Source organism: Melanaphis sacchari, unplaced genomic scaffold (assembly GCF_002803265.2).
Source record: "Melanaphis sacchari strain LSU unplaced genomic scaffold, SCAv2.0 Contig4_pilon_pilon, whole genome shotgun sequence".
Classification (NCBI taxonomy): domain Eukaryota; kingdom Metazoa; phylum Arthropoda; class Insecta; order Hemiptera; family Aphididae; genus Melanaphis; species Melanaphis sacchari.
The window spans coordinates 6,633,382-6,653,479 of record NW_020271335.1 but is presented as its reverse complement, the minus strand read 5'-3'; the positions used below and the strand labels follow the sequence as shown (position 1 = coordinate 6,653,479).

General features: G+C 26.1%; 3 protein-coding genes across 5 annotated transcripts; 1 reads left to right on the top strand and 2 right to left on the bottom strand.

Annotated features, from left to right (window-relative positions):
- Positions 1 to 2,216: 2,216 nt before the first annotated feature.
- LOC112598958 (protein yippee-like 5) lies at positions 2,217 to 4,082 on the bottom strand. Its single transcript, XM_025345633.1, has 3 exons — positions 3,613 to 4,082; positions 3,320 to 3,503; positions 2,217 to 2,475 (listed from the first exon to the last, which is right to left on the bottom strand). The coding sequence occupies exons 2-3, from the start codon at positions 3,478 to 3,480 to the stop codon at positions 2,286 to 2,288; spliced, it is 351 nt and encodes a 116-aa protein (XP_025201418.1). The 5' UTR covers positions 3,481 to 3,503; positions 3,613 to 4,082; the 3' UTR covers positions 2,217 to 2,285.
- A 1,032-nt stretch (positions 4,083 to 5,114) lies between these two features.
- On the top strand, positions 5,115 to 8,631 carry LOC112599122 (molybdopterin synthase catalytic subunit 1-like). Of its 2 annotated transcripts, none has more exons than XM_025345881.1 (3): positions 5,115 to 5,267; positions 7,267 to 7,522; positions 7,603 to 7,697. In XM_025345881.1, exons 1-3 carry the CDS (start codon positions 5,151 to 5,153, stop codon positions 7,605 to 7,607), a joined length of 378 nt encoding a protein of 125 aa, XP_025201666.1. In that variant the 5' UTR covers positions 5,115 to 5,150; the 3' UTR covers positions 7,608 to 7,697. The 2 variants fall into 2 exon arrangements, with proteins under 2 accessions (XP_025201666.1, XP_025201665.1); XM_025345880.1 differs by lacking the exon at positions 5,115 to 5,267 and adding an exon at positions 7,942 to 8,631 and having other exon boundaries at positions 7,437 to 7,522; positions 7,603 to 7,858.
- A 179-nt stretch (positions 8,632 to 8,810) lies between these two features.
- Positions 8,811 to 19,977, bottom strand: LOC112599121 (autophagy-related protein 2 homolog B). Of its 2 annotated transcripts, none has more exons than XM_025345879.1 (30): positions 19,808 to 19,977; positions 19,424 to 19,743; positions 18,803 to 18,971; positions 18,585 to 18,737; positions 18,181 to 18,283; positions 17,980 to 18,127; positions 17,321 to 17,672; positions 17,160 to 17,262; positions 17,042 to 17,085; positions 16,597 to 16,976; positions 16,394 to 16,530; positions 15,612 to 15,720; positions 15,454 to 15,548; positions 15,102 to 15,383; positions 14,455 to 14,799; positions 14,262 to 14,395; positions 14,045 to 14,199; positions 13,792 to 13,942; positions 13,543 to 13,724; positions 13,275 to 13,462; positions 12,504 to 13,212; positions 12,190 to 12,434; positions 12,034 to 12,109; positions 11,831 to 11,971; positions 11,596 to 11,763; positions 11,368 to 11,536; positions 10,932 to 11,298; positions 10,585 to 10,861; positions 10,365 to 10,520; positions 8,811 to 9,308 (listed from the first exon to the last, which is right to left on the bottom strand). In XM_025345879.1, exons 2-30 carry the CDS (start codon positions 19,589 to 19,591, stop codon positions 9,084 to 9,086), a joined length of 5,931 nt encoding a protein of 1,976 aa, XP_025201664.1. In that variant the 5' UTR covers positions 19,592 to 19,743; positions 19,808 to 19,977; the 3' UTR covers positions 8,811 to 9,083. The 2 variants fall into 2 exon arrangements, with proteins under 2 accessions (XP_025201664.1, XP_025201663.1); XM_025345878.1 differs by having other exon boundaries at positions 19,424 to 19,725.
- Between the last annotated feature and the right edge of the window lie 121 nt (positions 19,978 to 20,098).

Sequence of the window (20,098 nt, the reverse complement as noted above, 5' to 3'; positions counted from 1 at the left end):
GGCCAGCACTGAATTAAAATAAAAATAATTATATTTGTTTTTAAAAATATTTTTATCTTTTTTTTTTTTTGTTGTTTTTATATGGTTGTACAATTTTGTAAATTGAATTTTTAGAGAATAAAAAAAAAACACTTTAAAGGGGAATATATAAATTAAAATAAGATATTATTTTGTTTTTAATAATATTTACTTGTTTTACTAATTTTTGTGTGAGTTTCCTGTTTAAAACAAATCATACACTAAACATTTTATTAATAAAGACAATTTTTAAATTCTAGGTAGTAGGTAATATACAAACGTGTATAGTTCATTAAATGTCACTGATACAGTGATACATCTTACAAACGATTTCCAATACCACCTTATTTCTGTTCTCAAATGTTTAATAATAATTATAATAAATATTGTCCGTTTAGACGAGAAAAACAGTAAGGTGAGGTCGACGTTCGCTATAGATTTGATGTGTTGTTTCTTTTCTAAGTTAATGGGATGTCTGATAGGCAGCTTAGACACATGGTTTAGAATGTTTAGATACATTATCATACCTACAAGATTTAAGCATTATTTTATAAAGTTCAATCGTGCGAACCAGTACCTTCTTATCGCGTTTTTAGATCAGTATTTTAAATGTCACTTGCTTATTAATAATTCGGTCGATACTTATAAATTTATTTCAATTTTAAAATATAACCTAAACAGGTACCTATTGAACAGTCCAGATTACAATAAATGATAATCAAACGTTCTAATGGTATTGCCTCTGTCCTCTACCTACGTTGCGTTCATATCTCGCGTGCAATGATATATTTTATTCAATGTTTCCGATTTCGGATATTGCGTCTACTGACGTAAGCCGTAAAGGGAGTCTTGGGATCTGAAACTCTTAGAAATGTATGCACTCCCTAGTTCTCTACAAATTTACGACTACTCAATACTCGTGTAGGTAGTTACATTTATCAACGGGGGCCAGAACCACTAATATGATTCGCATGATTATAGCGTAAGCTAAAGTCCGGGAATACCATGTTCTTAATATCCCGAGTGTACATCTATATGTCGTCATTAAACGACGCTGTCCTGTGAATTTTACAAAATATATTTTTCAGATCTTTTCCCTTTTTTTTCTTAAAGAGGATTTTGTACGTACTATGTATGTGCATTGTCTCCGTCTGACTAATAAGTAATTTTACGTTCATTAGAACCACTCCGTTTTACTCTGTTATTTTCGACACTAGACTAATAGAGTGGATCAGTCAAATGCAAAGGTAAATGATAGGGAAAGATAAAGACTTTGGATAAGAGCTCCACTTACCTATGCTTTTTTTAGTACTTCAATTTTGAAGCAAGTACCTATGAGCATTTTAAATTTACAATTGTTAACCTTTTATCATAGAGCCCCAAGATAATATGTTTAGCTTTTTAATAATTAATCAATTAACTCTAGTATCAAAAATAATTGATCATAACTAATTCTAAAAGTTAAATTTATCATGTTATATATTAAGTTATCGACAACACTGAGAAAATGTGGGTGGAGTATCCTGCTAATAGATTCAGTTAAGGTAGTTCAGTCAAACCAATTTTGGGGTTAATTGGTCTATTATCAAACCTAAAAGTAAGCTTTATATAATCTAGACTAGATTCTAGGGTATCTCGATAAACTTTCAATCGTATTTTAATGATAAAATTAGTTATAAGTGTTATAAGTTATAACAATACAGAGTATAGAATATATCAATTATTTTAGAATGTGCATAACTCGACGATAGAACCAATTTAATAAATACATAAAATAACAAAACTATGAATTTGTTTCATGATTGTGTTTTTTAACCACAAGTCAAATTAATATTTTTATTACTCAATTAGGTACATGAAAAATAATTTTATCAACAAAATAAAGTTACAACAAATAAATTAATAGATAATATACTTAATGGCTAAGTTGGTACAATAGGTACATCATAATATGTACCAATTATATACATACATATTTATTCCTTAAGTTTTTTAATCATTTTGATCATGCAGTATAATATATACATTACTATAAATAAACTTATTAATCTAAGTTCAAAATTTAATATTTAGTGTAAAAAATATTGAATAACATAAGTGCAGGTATTTTTTATGGAACATCAAAACATTTATATTTAAATTTTAAAAAAAAAATTATTTTTGGAGTATATTTAAATTATACCCCTAATGTTATTATGTTACAGATTGATATAATACAATTTTAATGAAAAAAAAAAATCTGTACAAATTCAAATTTCAAAATATGTTTATATTTCGTGTTCAAGACCATCTCCTTCTGTAACCAATGCCCTTTCCAATATAACTCGTCCTTCTTTATAGCGCTGATTTTCTTCCATAGCAAATTCATATATCCATCCTAACTTTGTGTCACAATTTTTACATGATACATCTCGCACTATATGACGACCAGTTAACATTACTCGGTCTTGCACATCACTATGAAAAAAGATTAATGATATTCAGATTATAAAAATGAAAACATTAAATAAATTAATAAATATATATCTAAGTTAAGTTTTGTTATTAAAATTTTTAATAATACATAACTAAAAACAGTATGTATAATTAAGTAATACATTTTTTTCAATTGATTGAACAATAGCCATCATATCATTCACAACAATCATAATAAGTAATTAGATTGGATAGTTTTAGATTATGATTTATAATTTTTAATTACCTACATTTTTATTTTAATTCACAATTTCACATAAATAATCAAAAAAATTAGTATATTAAGCATTACTTTTTCTAATGACCTTTCATTCAAATTTAAACAGTGTATAACAAGTCTACAAGTATTTAGATTTTTATGTCATAATTGTTAGTAAATTATGGTTTTTTTTTTTTTTTACACAAAATATCACTAAAATAATCATATAATACACTATTTTAATAGAATAATAATATATTCAATACAATATAAGTTTTGTTTTAAATATCTATTTTTATAAGTCTGCTGGAGAAGTATTGAATAAATAAAAAGTTGCTTAACCTAAGTAATAGTGTTTCATAAACTGTGGTCCACGAAAGCTCTATCAGTAGTTCCGGTCTGAATACATAATGTAAATTATTTTATAAAAAAAAGTATTTGAAAGAAATGAGTAAGGTAATCTTAAAAAAAAAAAAAATTAATAAGCATTTTGATTTACAGATTAACTTCTTCAGTAATTTAAAAATCAAATGAATTAATTTTATTAATTTTCTAATGTAAAATTAAAATATTTTGTGAATATCAATATAAATCATTTTATTACTTTATAAAGACATAACACTATACCTATAATTGAGGTTTACAACTTTGTTGAACAGAAATGCTCGACCTGTTGCACCTGTAAATCTGGTACTAATCAATTCATCACGATTAGTTAGGTTTGTATCGCATGCAGCACATGCGTAGAGTCGGTCACCGCCTACGTGATCAAGGAATATTCGACCCATCGAAACTATTTCGAGCTGTTGGACTATAAAAAATATTAAACAATTAGAATTATGATACTATAATGTATTATGCTCATTAGTCATTAAGTCAGTAGTTTACAGTATTTAAAATCAATAATCCTAATTTCCTACCCCAATTGGTCGTCGAAAATTTGACTTAGTGTATTCGTTATCCAATAGATCAATGTGTGTTCGTGACGGTTCGACCAAATCGTAATTGAACCTTTAAAAATCTTTATCTTTATTTTTACAACAGAATTTAGTCAATATACATATGAAACAATTTCACAGTAATCTAAGTGAACACATAATTTATCGATAATCGATTTAAAACTGAATATCATGTATCAGTTGACCAAACACGAAAGAATAAAACTGAGACGTAATAACATTAAATAATAAATTACGTCTTTTTACTTTTTACCATTATTTACGTCTTTTTATGTTTACTTTCGATTATTCAGCGTAATCAACTATTGTCGAATAACGTCAGCTGTTTCCCAAAACAATAACAACGCATCAGCTGACTTCTAAAAGTCTGGCACACACAGACTGTAATATAGCATTATAGCAATAGGTTTGCTGTATGGCACGGCAAGTGGCAGTATCGTCGCGACCTGTTATCATTTTTAGCTTATCTTTTTAATTATCAGAAGACGGATTTTTGTAATTTTATAATTTTTTTTTCATGTTTGTTTCTACTAATTCTACTGTTTCTAGTGTATGTAGTTAAGTAAAAGAAATATAAATCTACAATTTATAAAACATGAATTATTAAAAACAATTTATTTTGCATAAAAAGGCATATTATATGGATTTGAGAATATTAAATACTTTAGAGAATATTTGAGGATAAAAAACAATATTTTTATTTTTGTAAATATTTTCTGGAGAAAATAATGAATAACTATAGACTATAGTACACAGGAGCGTACCCAGAAATTTTTCAAAGGGTGGTCTCAAATTTGTTAAACATGTAAAAAGTATAAAACAAATTATGTAATTAAAAAAACAATATATATTTTGATTCATAAACTCTTAAATTGGTAAAAGAAATAAGTATAAGTACGATTAAAATTAAACAATGTGTTAGAACGTAATAAAAATTTTAAATACCATCAATCAATAGGGAGGGGTCCCAGACTCTGAACTCCCCCCATCATGGATACACCATAATGTATATTTTCATAAGCTATTTATAAACTACCTAACTAATTAATTGTGATTATAAATAAAATGTATAATTTAAATTTTAAACTGTCAATGTAAACTAAATTAATTCAAAACTGAATAATTTAAAAATTTTTTTTTTCTTTATAAAATATTTAAAGAATATTACTTATTTTAAACGACGTTATAACATCATGCTTAAAGAATTAAAAAAAAAAAAAATCCAAGCCCTAATAACAATCTATAGCCATGGTTTATTTTCATGTCTACATGACTAAATGATAAAAATAATATTACATTATACATTATCAATAATTATAATAATATACTTTAATAATATGCAATCACTGAATTTATGATAAAGTATTCATTATTCTAGTTAGGTAGTCAAAAAAAAAAAAAAAACCATAAAATAATTTCTTGAATAGTTTATTACTATTATTACAGCTATTATATTACATTCTTACGTAATATTTTGGAAGCCTTTTAAATTTTTCAGTATGGCCTACAGATTAACCTCTCGTCTAGTGTTTCAAATATTAAATGATCAAACATTAAATAAAAGATCATTATGTTTTTTTAAACTTCCACTCAAGGGCTTAAAATTATTTATCAAGGTAGGGTACTTTAATTTTTTTTTAATGATTGTATGTTTTATAGTTTTAGATTGTACATTATATAACATTTACAGTATTATAAGTAATCTATTATAGTCTAAAGATATTCATCATTCATTATTAGTGTAGGTAGTGAAAAATGAAAATATAATTTATCAAATAAATTATTCAAGTATTGATTATCTTTTTTTATTCAATATAATTATTTACTTAAAATAATTCACTATACACAGATAATAAATAAATACATTTTGGAGTATTTGGATTAAATTGTGATAAACAACTGTATTTACTAACTGTAGTAAATACAACAATTTTTAGATTTTTTTATAACTATTAAGTACTTATTCTTATCTTGTTAAGTGTGAATTTTTAAATTAAAACTTAATTGATATAGTTACATTATTGTAAACCATAAAAGATTAAAATACCGATTGTTGACTATGTCTATTATTTAACCATTATTAATTTTCAGTTCATTTAATTTAAACTATTTTTTTAATTTTTTTTTTTTTTCTAATGTTTTATTTTATTAATATTATTAAATACAATTAATTTAGGTTCACTATTTAATTAAATAATTATATTAGTGCTAAAAGGTAATTTTATAATTTTATATAGTTACTTAAATAAAAATTATTCAAATGAATAAAATTTAAGCTGTAAATTCAACTAATAATTTAATTTAAATTAAACCACTTTTTTTTTATTCTTAGTAAAGTTTCAACAATTAATATTATTAGCTTACAACAATATTAATTATTACATTATTCTACATATTGTTGAATACAATGGTTTTCTTAGATTAAGTTGTATATATTAAAATGTTTGAAAAATAAGATAATTTTGTTGATATTGCTTTGATTAGGCTTTTGAATATCCGACAATCTCTTTGAAGGGCTTCAAATAGATTATCGGATATTTCTAGGTTTTTTTTAGTTTTCATATAATTTTATAGTACGCAAGGAAATGCTTTACTGTTAGAAGTTTTCCATAGGTTTGGCTCAGTTTTGGTTCTTCTCTCCTTATAAGATGACCATAAAACATCTTTAAATGACCTATTCCGTTAAATGGACCTAGTCTGTTCATAATTATTTCATTTTTGCAATTGAATGAGTGGGGTTTAGCCAGTACCTATATGATAGTATTTTTGATTTTTCTGAGTTTGTTATTTGATGTACATCATTATTCGACTTCCTGTAAATTGGTAAAATAGGTGCTAACATTCTAATGGGTGTCAATAAGTAAGAAGTAGATTAGTTCAAACTATATTATTCAACATTCTTAAACACATTGTAAATTTTAAAATATTGTATTTTCACATATTTCACAATTAAAAAAAAAGTTGTAGTTAAAATTTTTAAAATCATAAATATATGTATATATTTAGTACTAATTGATTATTTTTACACTGTTTTTTTAAATTATTGTTTGTTAGATTGTATAACAATATTCAGGATTTACATATAGATACAATATGAACTCACACAATTATAAATACATTTTTGTGAACTCTGAATGCTAACTTCTAAAATGTCAAGCTAAATACAAAAATCAATGTGAGTTTTAAAAATGCACTTGGCTTAATTGATATGAATATATGATGACAGTCATTTTATAAGGGGAATGGATAATTTTTAGCCTTTGGCTAATAAACAGTGCTACAGCTTATAAGCTAAATGAAAATAATATAAAATAGACTGTTCACAAATATATTTTTATTTTTTTTTTCATAAATACATTGTATTCACATTTTTAAATGTTTTAAAATTCTTAGGATAATAATGATTATATAAAAATTAAAGTAATAGTGTTTTAGTTAGTAGGTATCACTATTTAAGATATATTTATATGTATATCTTAAATTATGGTTAATACTTAATATGACAATCCCAAAAAATTCTGATACAGGCTAGTAGTGGTAAGATAATTAATAAATACTTATCAATTTATCAGAATTTGAAAATATAATTAATTTTTTTTTTTTGTATATGTTTAGGTGATGACTGTGGTAAATGTTACAATTATATTTTTTGCTCAAGCTCGTGAATTGTCTAAATTAAAGAGTACAACTGTTCAATTGCCACAAACTTTATTTGGACACGATTTGCGTTCCATCTTGGTAGAACAATTTAATTTATTATCAATAGGAAATATATTTATATTAGCTGTCAATGAGAATTATATATCCGATAATTTGCAAATCACCTTAAAAGAAAAGGATATTGTGGCTGTTATCCCGCCAATAAGTGGAGGTAGTAAACTAGTGGAAAAATTTAATTAAAAACAGTGTTCTTATAAGCCTAAGATTTCCAATAATTGAATTTTTTATCAGGTTAAAAAAAAATGATTGATTTAAAAATTGTAAATTTTGAATTGGACATTGTCTCTGCTATAAGTTCTGTCAACTCGCCACAGTGTGGAGCTGTATCAATATTTATTGGAACAACTAGAGAACATTTTAATGGGAATAAAGTAAAAACATTATTTTACGAAGCTTACGAGTCAATGGCGTTAAAGCAAATGAAAAATATCACTGTTTTGACTAGACAAAAATGGCCTGAAGTTGTGAATATTGCAATACATCACAGGTAACTTGAAGAATTGATAAGTTTTATCTTAAAATTTTAAGTATAATTAATATAGCCTGTCTAATAACACTGTTCTATATAAGGATTGGTGAAGTAAAAGTTGGAGAAGCTGGTGTAGTGATTGCTGCTTCATCTCCTCATCGTAAACACGCTCAAGAAGCTGTCTCGTTTATACTTGAAAGACTAAAAACCACAGTTCCCATTTTTAAAAAGGAACAGTTTGAAGACGGCAGTGGTTTATGGAAAGCTAATGAAGAATGCGCTTGGAAGAATAATAATGATACATCATATTGTTAAATGTTAAGCATAAGTAACTAAACTTTATCTTATTTAGATTCTTGAATATTTAATAATTAAAATAGTTATAGTAATTATGTTATGGTTATGAATAAGTTAAGGAATTTAAGATCCACATTAGTATACACTAAGACTATTTTGATTACAAATTTTTGAACTTTTACAAGTTGCTATACATATGCTCAAGTAAAAAAATTATCCATAATTCACATAATTTTTATACTTTTAACCATTAATAATGCAAAAAATACATATTAATCCAAGTTATCTATAAGGAATAGATAGGTATGGCGCACTAAAATTTTTTGGATGCAAAACATTAATATTCCTTGAGGTATGCCCATGTTCATTTAAAAACTTAACTCAAGAGTTCTTTTACTGATAATAATTAAAAATGTTTTTTGCACTCGTATATACTAACCAAGTGTTGTACTATTGGTAGTAATAAAAAAAATACAATTACATAATCATCAAAATGAATGTTTTTATTTTTTTCCTATTTTCTGTACAAAATGTTCAAAATGACAAATTAAAACATCTGGTTAATAGTATAAAATTTAACATATAACAAATTAAAACACTTATGCCTTAAAAGACTTAGAATAATGGAACCACAATATAATGGCACTAGAATTAGAAAAAAAAATATATAATAGATCGCATCTTTGTTTTTGCTATATTTATCATTTGGTGTCTCAGTAGTTTATGTACAACTGTTAACCATTTAATATAGTTTTTTTTTTCAAAAATAAAACACTTAGAACATGCTATAAGTTTAGCAAAAATATACTGTGATCACATTCTATTATACAATTGTCAGACAAAAGTTTTGATTGTTGAAAACAAAATGCACAAATGAATCATTAAATTAAAAAATATATGAAAATATATAATAAAAATATTTTGGTCTTTGATATGTAGTCGATGTTTAGTCGCACCTCCATTTTTGCATTGCTTCAACACGGGCATCCGGTGTCAGTTGACAACGAACACCTTGAAGAACATTACATGTAGCTTGACTGGCAAGTATGATGGGTGTAAGAGCAGTAGGAGGTATTTGCCGCATAACACCACCGACCATACCAGCAGTACCCTTGATTTCATGCTCTTCGCTTGCCACTCTAACTATAGTTTGTGCTGTTTCACCAAGACCCTAAAAAGAACAAAGAATAGATCATTAATATTAAATTACATCCGTTCAAATAAAAATAATTTTTTGATTTAGAAACAAAAATAGCAAGATATATTAATTTATACCTAAGAATACTTTTTAAATTATTAAATAAATAAAATATGATTTTTATAAAAATAATATTTTCAAAATTTATGATTCAAATGCAAAATAACTTGGAATAGTAATCAGTGAGTTGTATATTTATTTTTATCTTAATATTTCATAAATGGCTGCTTAAATGTTAATATTTTTAAATTTATTATATGTGCCATACCAATATACATATTAAATAGAAACCGAGGAATTAACTGGACTGAAGGGGCTAGTGCCCTCCACTATATTTACATTTTTTTCACCCATATGTATATTGACAACTGAAATAAAATTAAAATGCTAAATTCCTACATTTTTAGTTATGTATAACATGATTTAAGATATTGGTTTTTATTTTGAATCGTGGTATATAACCAAGGTATTTAAAGAATAATTTATATATTTTATTAAATATAATTATAATATGAGAAAATATGTTTATCAAAATTCAGTGGAGGGATAACAATAATATTTCAACATATTAATTCCTCATACCTTAATGATAATAGAAAATAATTATGTCTCCCTAGTGAAAAATGTTTGCCACTGCCACTGACTATCAAAGAAAGTGAGAATTCATTGATTTTAAACCAATATAAAGTACAATTATATAAATACTTTAATTAAAAATAATAAACAGTAGCATATTTATTATTTAAACTAGGGTACCAAAGGTATGCTCAAGATAAAGAGCCACAGGATCACAATCATTTCATTTAAAAAAAAAAAAATATTGAATATTATATTTAAAATTTATATTATACTTATGTAACTAATTTGATTTAAAATTATTAGTTGATTCTTTCTGGCATCACTATTAAATAATTTAATTTTTACATTCTATAGGCCACTAATTTTCATGTTATACTATGGATTATAAATAATATAACTATTTATAATCAATGGTATTATATTGAAGTAATTTGAATTATAAATACTAACTTCTTTAACCAACATAACAGCAGTTGTGACTCCTTCTCGAATGTCAGCAGGATGTGATCGTTTATTAGGACGATTTCTCTTCTTACCTTCTTGTAATCTTAATTGTCGCATACTAGGTCCTGGGTTTACCATGTCATAAGTAGTTTCAGCTACCCTCTATAAAATAATTATAAATGTAAATGCCTTCTATTAACACCTTTATTGGAACACTATTACAAACCTGAATCAGATTTACAATTCTGGTGGCTATTTCAAGAGCTGCCATTGCTGTAGACGTAGTAAATGAATTAGCACCTCTTTGTAAACCTCTGACTATTCTACCATCTTTTTGATATTGTTCAATAGGAAGTTGCACTAGATCTCTGAAGCCTTGAATTAGTCTAACAAACGAATACATCGGACCTACACCACCAAGTAATGATGGAAGCTGATGTTTTTTTATATCTTGTAACCATTCCTGGGTAACATATGTCAATAGTTTGTCAAACCCGAGTAAACTATAAAAATCAATAACTAAAATAAATTTATGGTCATAAAACATTTAAGAAAATTATCATGTTTTCTTACCCATGCTTATGAACAATACGTTTCAAAGTGATCTCTGAACAATTGAGCTGTGCTAATCCCATAAGTAAACCAGCCAATGAACCTTGTCTCAAATCAATATGCCGTCCTTCATAATCTAAGCGTATAGTAACATCTGGAGAAAACACAAATTGTCTTATGTAAACAGGAGCTTTACTGTCACTTGGACTTGTGCTAGAGTCTGGTTTGGGAATAACAGGTATATCTTTTAATCCAAAATGCTGATCAAATTCATCATTTAATTGTATCAATGGGTTAGGTGCAATATCCTGCTGGCCATCAATTGGGTTTCCCAATGTCATAATTGGTTCTTCTGATTTTGTGGGTATTTTCTTTTCAGCCAATATTTCTACAAAGGACACAGTTTTAAAAATAAAAAATAAATAAAATTCAATAAAATATAGAAAAATTATAATACCATCTTTGATTTTTTGGCCAAGTGCATTAAATTGATTTACAAATGAAATTAAGAATATCAATGAATCTTGATCAATATTAAGTCTTAATGGTAACATGGACACTTTGACACAACATTCTTGAACCTTTAGATTGGAATCAGGTCTTGTATGAGCGGCTTTGGCAACAAACTGTTAACATTTTTATTTAAATAATTGTTTGCAAAAAAAAAATCATCTATTTTTCTTACCATATTGGCATCCTGTTGTTTAGGCATTGCTTCACTTGAATAAAGATATAAGAATTTATTGATGTTAGATGATGCAAGTTTGTCACGAATTTCTAAGTCTTGAATCAGAATTACTTGCCTCATTGCTTGCTTGGTATGGGATGGATAAATTTCATGCTGGAATCGTACCTAATAGTAACATTGTTAAAATGATATATATTAATAAAATTATAGTACATACAATATGAAAACATACCTTGTTTAATTGGAGTTGCATTAATACATGATGTTGTCTTCCAGTACCACCTTTTGCCTGCCAACTAGTAGGTAAAACACTACAACAAAACCTTGTCCTGGCTTGAGATATATTGGATCCTTTTTTTGAAGTAGGATTTTTCTAATAAAAAGAGGATTAAAAATTATCATTTTCATCATAATTTAAAAATTTTTATTATTTACCTGTGAATTTATATTAGTTTGAGAATAATACCGAGAAAGGGAAGGCCTTGTATTTGGTGAAGTTGGACAAGAATTCCTTAACAAAATACCGACCATTTATTAATACAATAACTTAATTTTTGTTTAATTTACTAATATATAATTACATGTACTTACGTTTCTGATACTATAGTGACATGTTTGGTTAGTTCATTATGAATAGTTTTAGTACTAAAATCGGTTCCACCATAAATATGCCAAATTAGAGTCATTTCTCGCAACGTATATTTAATTACTGGCATTGGATAGTCTTTAGGAGCCTGCAGCATATCAATTTTTCCAACAGGAGCTTTAAAATAGTTGTTAACCAAACGTAATTGTGTGTCTGTCAACATACGCACTTCTGGTATGCTACTTTGAGGCTAATTACAATTAATGAAAAATTAATAATTCAGAATTGGGTATATTTTATGATAAATTTAAAATCATACCATTTTTCCTGAACCCACTTCGTGTTCAACAAAGCAAAATTCTTTTTCAATAACGTCATCTTCTACTTCATATTGCAATGGTGGTTCATTATCCAATGGGGTGACTATTTTATTGGTTTCATCAGGAAAATAAAATACTTCAATCCCTTTATCAGTTTGATTTGAGCTTTGTTTTTTAACTAAATCTTCTGGATTTTTAGATTTTTTTTTACTCGTAGTTTCTTCATGCATAGCTTCCATTATAAGACTTGATAATGAATTGTTGTCAGAGTCAGCTTGATCTAATAAAACAGGATCTTCTTGGTCAACTCCTTCAAATTCAGTTACTTGTTCTTCTACAGAACATTTATCACCATCAGAAGCCAAATAACTGAGTATACGGCAAAAAGCAAATGCAGAGTCTGCACATGTTCTTATATGTATAACATTTACAGCCATTCTTAAGTCCACTTCAGGCTGTGCCAAATCATTTGACTGTTTAGAGCTTTTGCTAAGCTTTAAAGAAAGTTCAAAAACGCCCAAGTCCATTACACAAATATAATGAGATACTAAATCTAAATTTTCTGATTTAGACAAACGAGCAGAAATAAAAAAAGCTACATCCTCAGATACAATTTGAAGAGTTGATGCTTTAGATTTTGCAACAATATTACTCGATAAGCTAAAATTACCAATTGTTAGTACACACTGGTATGGTAAATGGAGTGGCCTGTAAAATTTAAATGGTATAATAATGAATTACATTTAAATATAATTAAACAAATTACTTACCTATAATCAATGATACAATCACTAATATGCTGATGAAGTTCAGTGACTACATGAGGCGATTCATATCCAGCAACAGGATAATCCACAACATCAAAGAAATCAGTTAGTTGATAATACCAACTCTGTGCAACAACACTAAATATATGCCTCAAAGTGGTACCATAAATTTCATTTGCTACTCTTATTGTCTACATTATATAAATATAAATAATTTATAAAAATGGAATATTAAATAATTTAGTTATCATTAATTAGGAAATAATATTACTTTTATATGATTGCAAACGGATATTTCAACCACAACTGTCAACATATCAGACTTATTAATATCAGATCGTTCTTTAAAATCCATACCATCAGGTATTTTATATAACACACGTTGTAATGATTTATTTTTTCGACATACAACTTCTTTGGGTGTCAAAATGTCAGTACCATTTGTGGAAAAATCTAAGTAAAAATTTATATTGATATATACATCAATAGTTATTGACATCGAATTAAGTTTGAAATTTACTTTCGTGACTAAAGCAGAATTTATTAGCTTGGATACAAATAAAATTATGTCTAGGTGTATTTTCATATCCAGCTGCAGTGTACAAATAAAGATCATCAAAAGCAATTTGTAATTCTCCATAATGTTCTGGTATAACTCGCCCAGAACGATCCTATAAAGATATTTAAGATTAGTAAAAATTTATCATTAGAACATTTTTTTTGTAATTTTCTTGTTTATGAACAAAAACAAAATTTATATCATTTATTATTACCCTAGATTGAGTGACGATAGTAAACAAGCCTTGTGACACATTCAGATTAAGACAAAATTCAGTTCTTTTAACAATAGGATCAGCAATATTCATACTAGATTGCTCACACGAATAATAATTATTGGATGTTTCATCTTCTGATTCATTTTCTGAATCTAATTTGTAAAATTATATGTATTAATGAGAGATATTAATTTTAAAACTTATTATAATTTACCAAACTGAATCCCGGATTTACAAGGTGCAAAATAACGAGTCTTATCCAATATATTTGATAATCGATTAGTATCACCTTCAGATGATGCAGGAGTCGGAAATGATGGAGACCAAAAAAATAAATCATTTGTAAATCTAAAAATAGAAAAATTTATTTTAAATACATAATTTAAGTAAAAATTAATATTATTAACCTGTTGTAAATAGTTTCATAAAGATGTTTGGAAGGTAACGTGACAAATAGACATGGTAAATTTATATCTAAATATACTTTAGCATTAGCATTGGTATTTTCAACAAATTCCATAATTTCTTCTCTAGAACCTGGAACTACTTGTATTTCCCCATCATCTAATTTACGTTCATGTTGAGTATCAGAATGATGATTTCTTTGTCTCATAATTTTTTTGGAAGCAAATGGTGATGGTTTTTTACACGACTCAACATAAACACTGTTCATCATGTTTTGTTCAACATTGATATTGCCACTATTTCTTTCATCTTCAGTATTAACAACTGGACATAATCTTAAAATTAATCTTAAAAAAAAAATAAATACATAATTTATGATTAAAAGGAACATAATAAGTACAACATTTTTCATTTATTTCAATATTTGTTAATTAATTATTACTAAATGTTTCTTAATTTATTTATTACTTTAAAATAAGTATTAAAAATTTAATTAATTTTTTTATTATTTACAAACGTAATTATTTCATATAAAAGTAAACCATATAACAAAAAAAGTAATTCTTATTAAGTAAAAACTATAGTGTGACATATTTTTACCCAATAAAAAAAATTAATAATTTTAAATTTAAAAATAATAAGTAATTACTTTGGTCTACGTTTAGCATCCATTCTAATAGATTTTAATTCATCATCAATTCCTTTACATTTAGCAATGGGAATTATATTATTGGTGTTTCCTTCTTGAAATAGAGCTTCAATAGACTGACATAACAATTCATAACTGGTAGTAACAGTTTGTTGTGATGTTTTTGTAAATGAACCCTCAACATCAGACAAGTACAACCATAAAATATCATCTCTTAATATACGTTTCCACCATGGTAATCGATTTATATCACTTAGAGGACGTAAATCAGGAATAGGAAACCTAATATAATAAAATAATCAGTTATATAAAAATGTATTATTTTCACTAAATAATCATAACATTTTCTTACCGAAACTTAATAGTCAAATAGCTAAAATTTAAAGTGCAATTTATATTTGTATCATTGACAGATTCTATTACTTCATTAAACTGAGGTTGATTAACCTGAAATAAAATTAAAACATATTTAAAAATACTATTTATTTAAATATAACACAATAGTCATACATTGAGTGAACTTTTTTTAGAAATTTTAAAGTCTGGATTATAAATATATGAAGACAAGCGGTTAATTATTGAAATATCAACTTCAGAAAATGCTTCTTGCATAGTAATCCTGAAAAAAAACATTGTGAGGATATTAATACAAAAAATATTAAGTGTAATATTTAAATAGGTTTTTAAGCAGAACAATATTTTGATTCTAGGTATAAATTATAAAAAACACACCCTTCTTCACAGAAAATCTAAATTATCTCAGTGCTAATAAAATTTAAATTGTTTATAACCATTTAATTTTATAAACTATAAGTATAAAAAAATCTCTTCAAAGTTTAAAAGTTTATAATATAATACATTTAAATACTTAATGACAATAATAGTACATTAATGTTTAAATCTTTTCCTCCTTAATTGTATTTTTTATTTGTTTGAAGTACTATGATGGTATTAATATTACTCTTAATTATTAATTAATATTAATAGTGACCAAAAAAATTTTTTTAACAATAAATAAAATAATAAAGTTAATATTTTTTTAAATTTTAACCTACAATTAGTTTAAACAACATCATAGAAGAGCAAAGAAATTGTCCCTTAAACAATTAATAATCAACATAAAAAAAATAAAATAAAATTTGTAAATATTCAATTTAAAAAATTGATTAAATATATACTATTAAGTAATAAAAACAATATTTAAATATTTTCTATAATATCATTAAATAAAGCAAAAAATATATACATTTTTCAAAAAGTTGAAATTATTTTAAATAAAATAAAAATTATACTTTATTTCCGAAGTGACTGGATTACAATATCTTGTAGACTTAGTGTTATGTTTGAATTGAATTTGAATGTCTGGCTGGTGACAAGATATATTTGATATTTTTGGAGGACACTTGCCATTTTGGACAAATTTTAAGATCTACCAACATCAAAGATTTTATGTAAAAAAGTATTTTGATTTAATAACAAAAGAAAAACATTATACCGGAATATATTGAGTTGGTTCTTTCATATTTTCAACAAGAACTTCCATTAACGATACATCAGATCCTGAAGCAATTATATTGACGTCTTTTACAGTCTCATTAGTTTTTTCATCACCTTCTAATATCACATTTGTAGCCACAAGCTTCAAATGATTTCTTTCTAATGACTTGGTAATCTTATCACAATCTTTAATAATGTTAGCATTTTGAACAGCCATAAGATACTGATGGGATATTTTACGCATTTCATTCAAGGAACATTGAGTAATAACATCAGTCTCCGGACAAACAGCAAGAATGTCATCATGAAGCAAAACCACACATAGTGAAGTCAACTGTATATTAAAATGATTTGTTTCACCTAACCATTCATTTTTACCTAAAATTAAAATTATTCAAATTACAAAAATAAAAAATAACCACTGATAGTTTTTAAAAATTTACCTTTATGTCTATGCTTAGTGTGACGAGAAGATACTTCAGATTTACTATATAAAAAAAAAAAAACATCAAGTATTAATAATAAAAAAATAAAAAAATGTGTTTGAATAAATGTAAATACCTGCTAGCAACACTACTCATACTAGAAGTCATTGATGAGTTCATACTTGGTGCAAATGTTTTAATTTTAGCACCTTGTAATGGGAAAAATTCTTCTTCATCATCTAAGTTGATAATTTATAAATTAATATTGGATAGGTCTACAAAGTATAATAAAATTACCTTGCAAATTAGACCACCCTTGCATTCCTCTTAAACCAACATCAGCATCAGGTGTAGTATCAACATGATTAAACAAATCTAGTTCTATACGATTGAAATCAGACTCAGTCATTGGTTTTTGTGCTGGAGTGCTAAGTTTTTGTTCTATTAGAGGCTTCGATATGCCACGCAAGATTTCTATGACTAAATACAATTGTCTTGGAGAACAAATAACATTAAGAGGTCCGAAGTTTATTTCCAAGCTCAGTTTTGGACCAGGAAGACTAGGATTATGTTTAAGTACCATTCGAATAATTTGAGTACCAGTAAGTTCAGCAATAGTTATTGGCTCTGTTGTGTTTATTCTTGAATTCTTAATTAAATTAAAAATAAAGTTTTAAAAAAATGTAGTAAACATATTCCAAAAAGATTCTAAGTACAAAAAAACTCAGATGAAATTAAACTTGCTAAAAGTACTAAAGAAAAATGTTTAAATCAAAATATTTTCAATTTATAAAAGTTTAGAAAAACAAAAAAAGTTCTCGTAAAAAGCATACAAATAAAAAACATTATTGTACAACTGATATATTCACTCAAAATCAAGCATATACGATATTTTAGTGTTAAAAAAAAAATTAATATATAGTAATTTAACATAAAATTAATTTAAAATAACTTACAGATTTTTCATTATTAAATTTAGGACATTTAAACTCATATGTCTGTAAGAACACTCCTTCAATAATTAATTTTTTGGTAAGAAAAGCTAAGCTATCATATAATATTCCTTCTTTTGATTCATCTGCCACTTCATCAATATAATCTAAACTGTAAGAATCAAAATTAAATTGAATAATCTGAAAACTTAATTCATCACTTACCTTATTATATGCAGTTGTAATCCTAATCCTAATTTAATAAAATCTGGCATATATTCTAACTTTATCACAGTATTTGAAAATTTCACTTTTATTCTGTTCAATACTAAAATTTAAAAAATTAATATAGTTACAATATACCTCTGCTAAGTTAAATACAATTTTGATAAATTAAATGGGAAAACACAATTTAATAGATCAATCATGTACTGTATTTGAGACCATTATCTCACCCATTATTCATATATGTTTGGTACCTACTTGTTTAATTATATATCTTTGTAGAGCCTAGTAAAATATTAATTCTGCTAGTTCAGATCTTAAAAGCTTAAACTATGTGTTGCATCGAGTCCCATTCACTCTAGTCCACTACTTATATTAAATAAAATAATTTAATTAAAATTTACTAGATTCTATGGCCTGAGTGAACACTTCTAGACCGGAAACTTGTTCAGATTCTGGTGCATTATCAAAACTTTCTTCATAATCACTATCTGGTGAAGAATATACACTATTTGACATAGATGACCAAACAGATTCCAACATAGAACTAGGTATTCCTAAAAAATAAGAGAATATAAATTTTTTTTGTATATTAATATAATCAAATTATAGTTTTGTTTACCTTCTGTTTCTTTTACATTTGGTCTAACAGTGAGGCTAAGCCCTTCAATGTGTATTATACTAGATTCTTTAAGCATATTTCTCCATGGTACTGAAAGAGATATTTTTTGTACACTACCTTTGACAAACTCAAATGGTAGCTGATGCTCATCTCCTACATCATTCAGTGCCTATAGATAAAATATATTGAATTATAAATAAAAATCATGAGAAGGTATAGTTTCAAATTCATGTGTGTCAAAAGATTTATTTTGAAAATTTAGAATATAACAATAAGAAATGCAAAAGAATTCAAACTAATTTTTAATTTTTCATAACTGAATCAATTTTAAATATAAGTATATTATGTATTATGAGTTGTTTAAAATATTAAATTATAAAAAATACAAGCAAGTCATGCTATATAATGAAAGCAAGAACTATTACCTACCTATCTAAAATTTATTTTTATAAAATAACAAATTAGTAAATAAAATGCAGAGACAATGGATACATAATCTATTAGCAATAGAATCATTATTAATGATGTAATCAAGCAAATTTAACACATATGTAGTAATCTATTGTTTTCATTGTTAGCACAGCTGATGTTGAATGAAAAGAAAGACAACGAAAAACTAACCTGAACATCAAGTACAATGTCTTCGATAGACACAGCTCCATCCAGCATATTTATGGACAGTTGGTCAGACTCAATCTTATGCTCGAGAAATCGTCCGACATACCGCTGTAGGAGGTACCGACAGCACCTCTTTTGCAGATTCTCTGTGCAAAAATTGAACCACGACATTGTGTGCGGCACATGTAAGGCAGTTTGTGACTTATTTTTGGCACAACCTCTATCACTATTATACTATATATATTTATTTATATTATATTATTGCTATAATCCTCGACGCCCACAAACAGCTCTTGATCTGGATCCTGTGGTAAAGACGTATACTGAATTGTTTATATAACGCATATTCATATGTATTATATAAATAAATAAAAATTAAATAGAAACCGTAAGTGCGTCTCCGTCGCGGCCGTTCGTTCAATTTTGGCAATGTTCTGCGACGACGATTCGGACCGAAAATGACAATGACGAATAATGATAGTTGTATTATACTATTATATTTCTTTTTCGTACGAAAACATCATAGTATGATAAATATTTATATATTATAATATACGTACACCTAAATATTAAATCATATTATAGTTTATATACCATCAGTTTTTTTAATAACAAGTATCTATATAATATACTATGGTTGATAGTCTATGCCTATGCGTACGGAAAAAGAAAAAATAT

Bases quoted from the DNA above. Each gene is read 5' to 3' on its own strand.
- LOC112598958 (XM_025345633.1), bottom strand. From the start codon at position 3,480: ATGGGTCGAATATTCCTTGATCACGTAGGCGGTGACCGACTCTACGCA. The intron at 2,476-3,319 runs GTATAGTGTTAT...CTTTTTTCATAG, and splicing joins GTTGTAAACCTCAATTATAG to TGATGTGCAAGACCGAGTAA.
- LOC112599122 (XM_025345880.1), top strand. From the start codon at position 7,614: ATGATTGATTTAAAAATTGTAAATTTTGAATTGGACATTGTCTCTGCT. The intron at 7,859-7,941 runs GTAACTTGAAGA...GTTCTATATAAG, and splicing joins AATATTGCAATACATCACAG to GATTGGTGAAGTAAAAGTTG.
- LOC112599121 (XM_025345879.1), bottom strand. From the start codon at position 19,591: ATGTCGTGGTTCAATTTTTGCACAGAGAATCTGCAAAAGAGGTGCTGT. The intron at 16,531-16,596 runs GTATAATGTTTT...TGATGTTGGTAG, and splicing joins AACCAACTCAATATATTCCG to ATCTTAAAATTTGTCCAAAA. The intron at 11,537-11,595 runs GTAAGAAAAATA...AAATGTTAACAG, and splicing joins AACAACAGGATGCCAATATG to TTTGTTGCCAAAGCCGCTCA.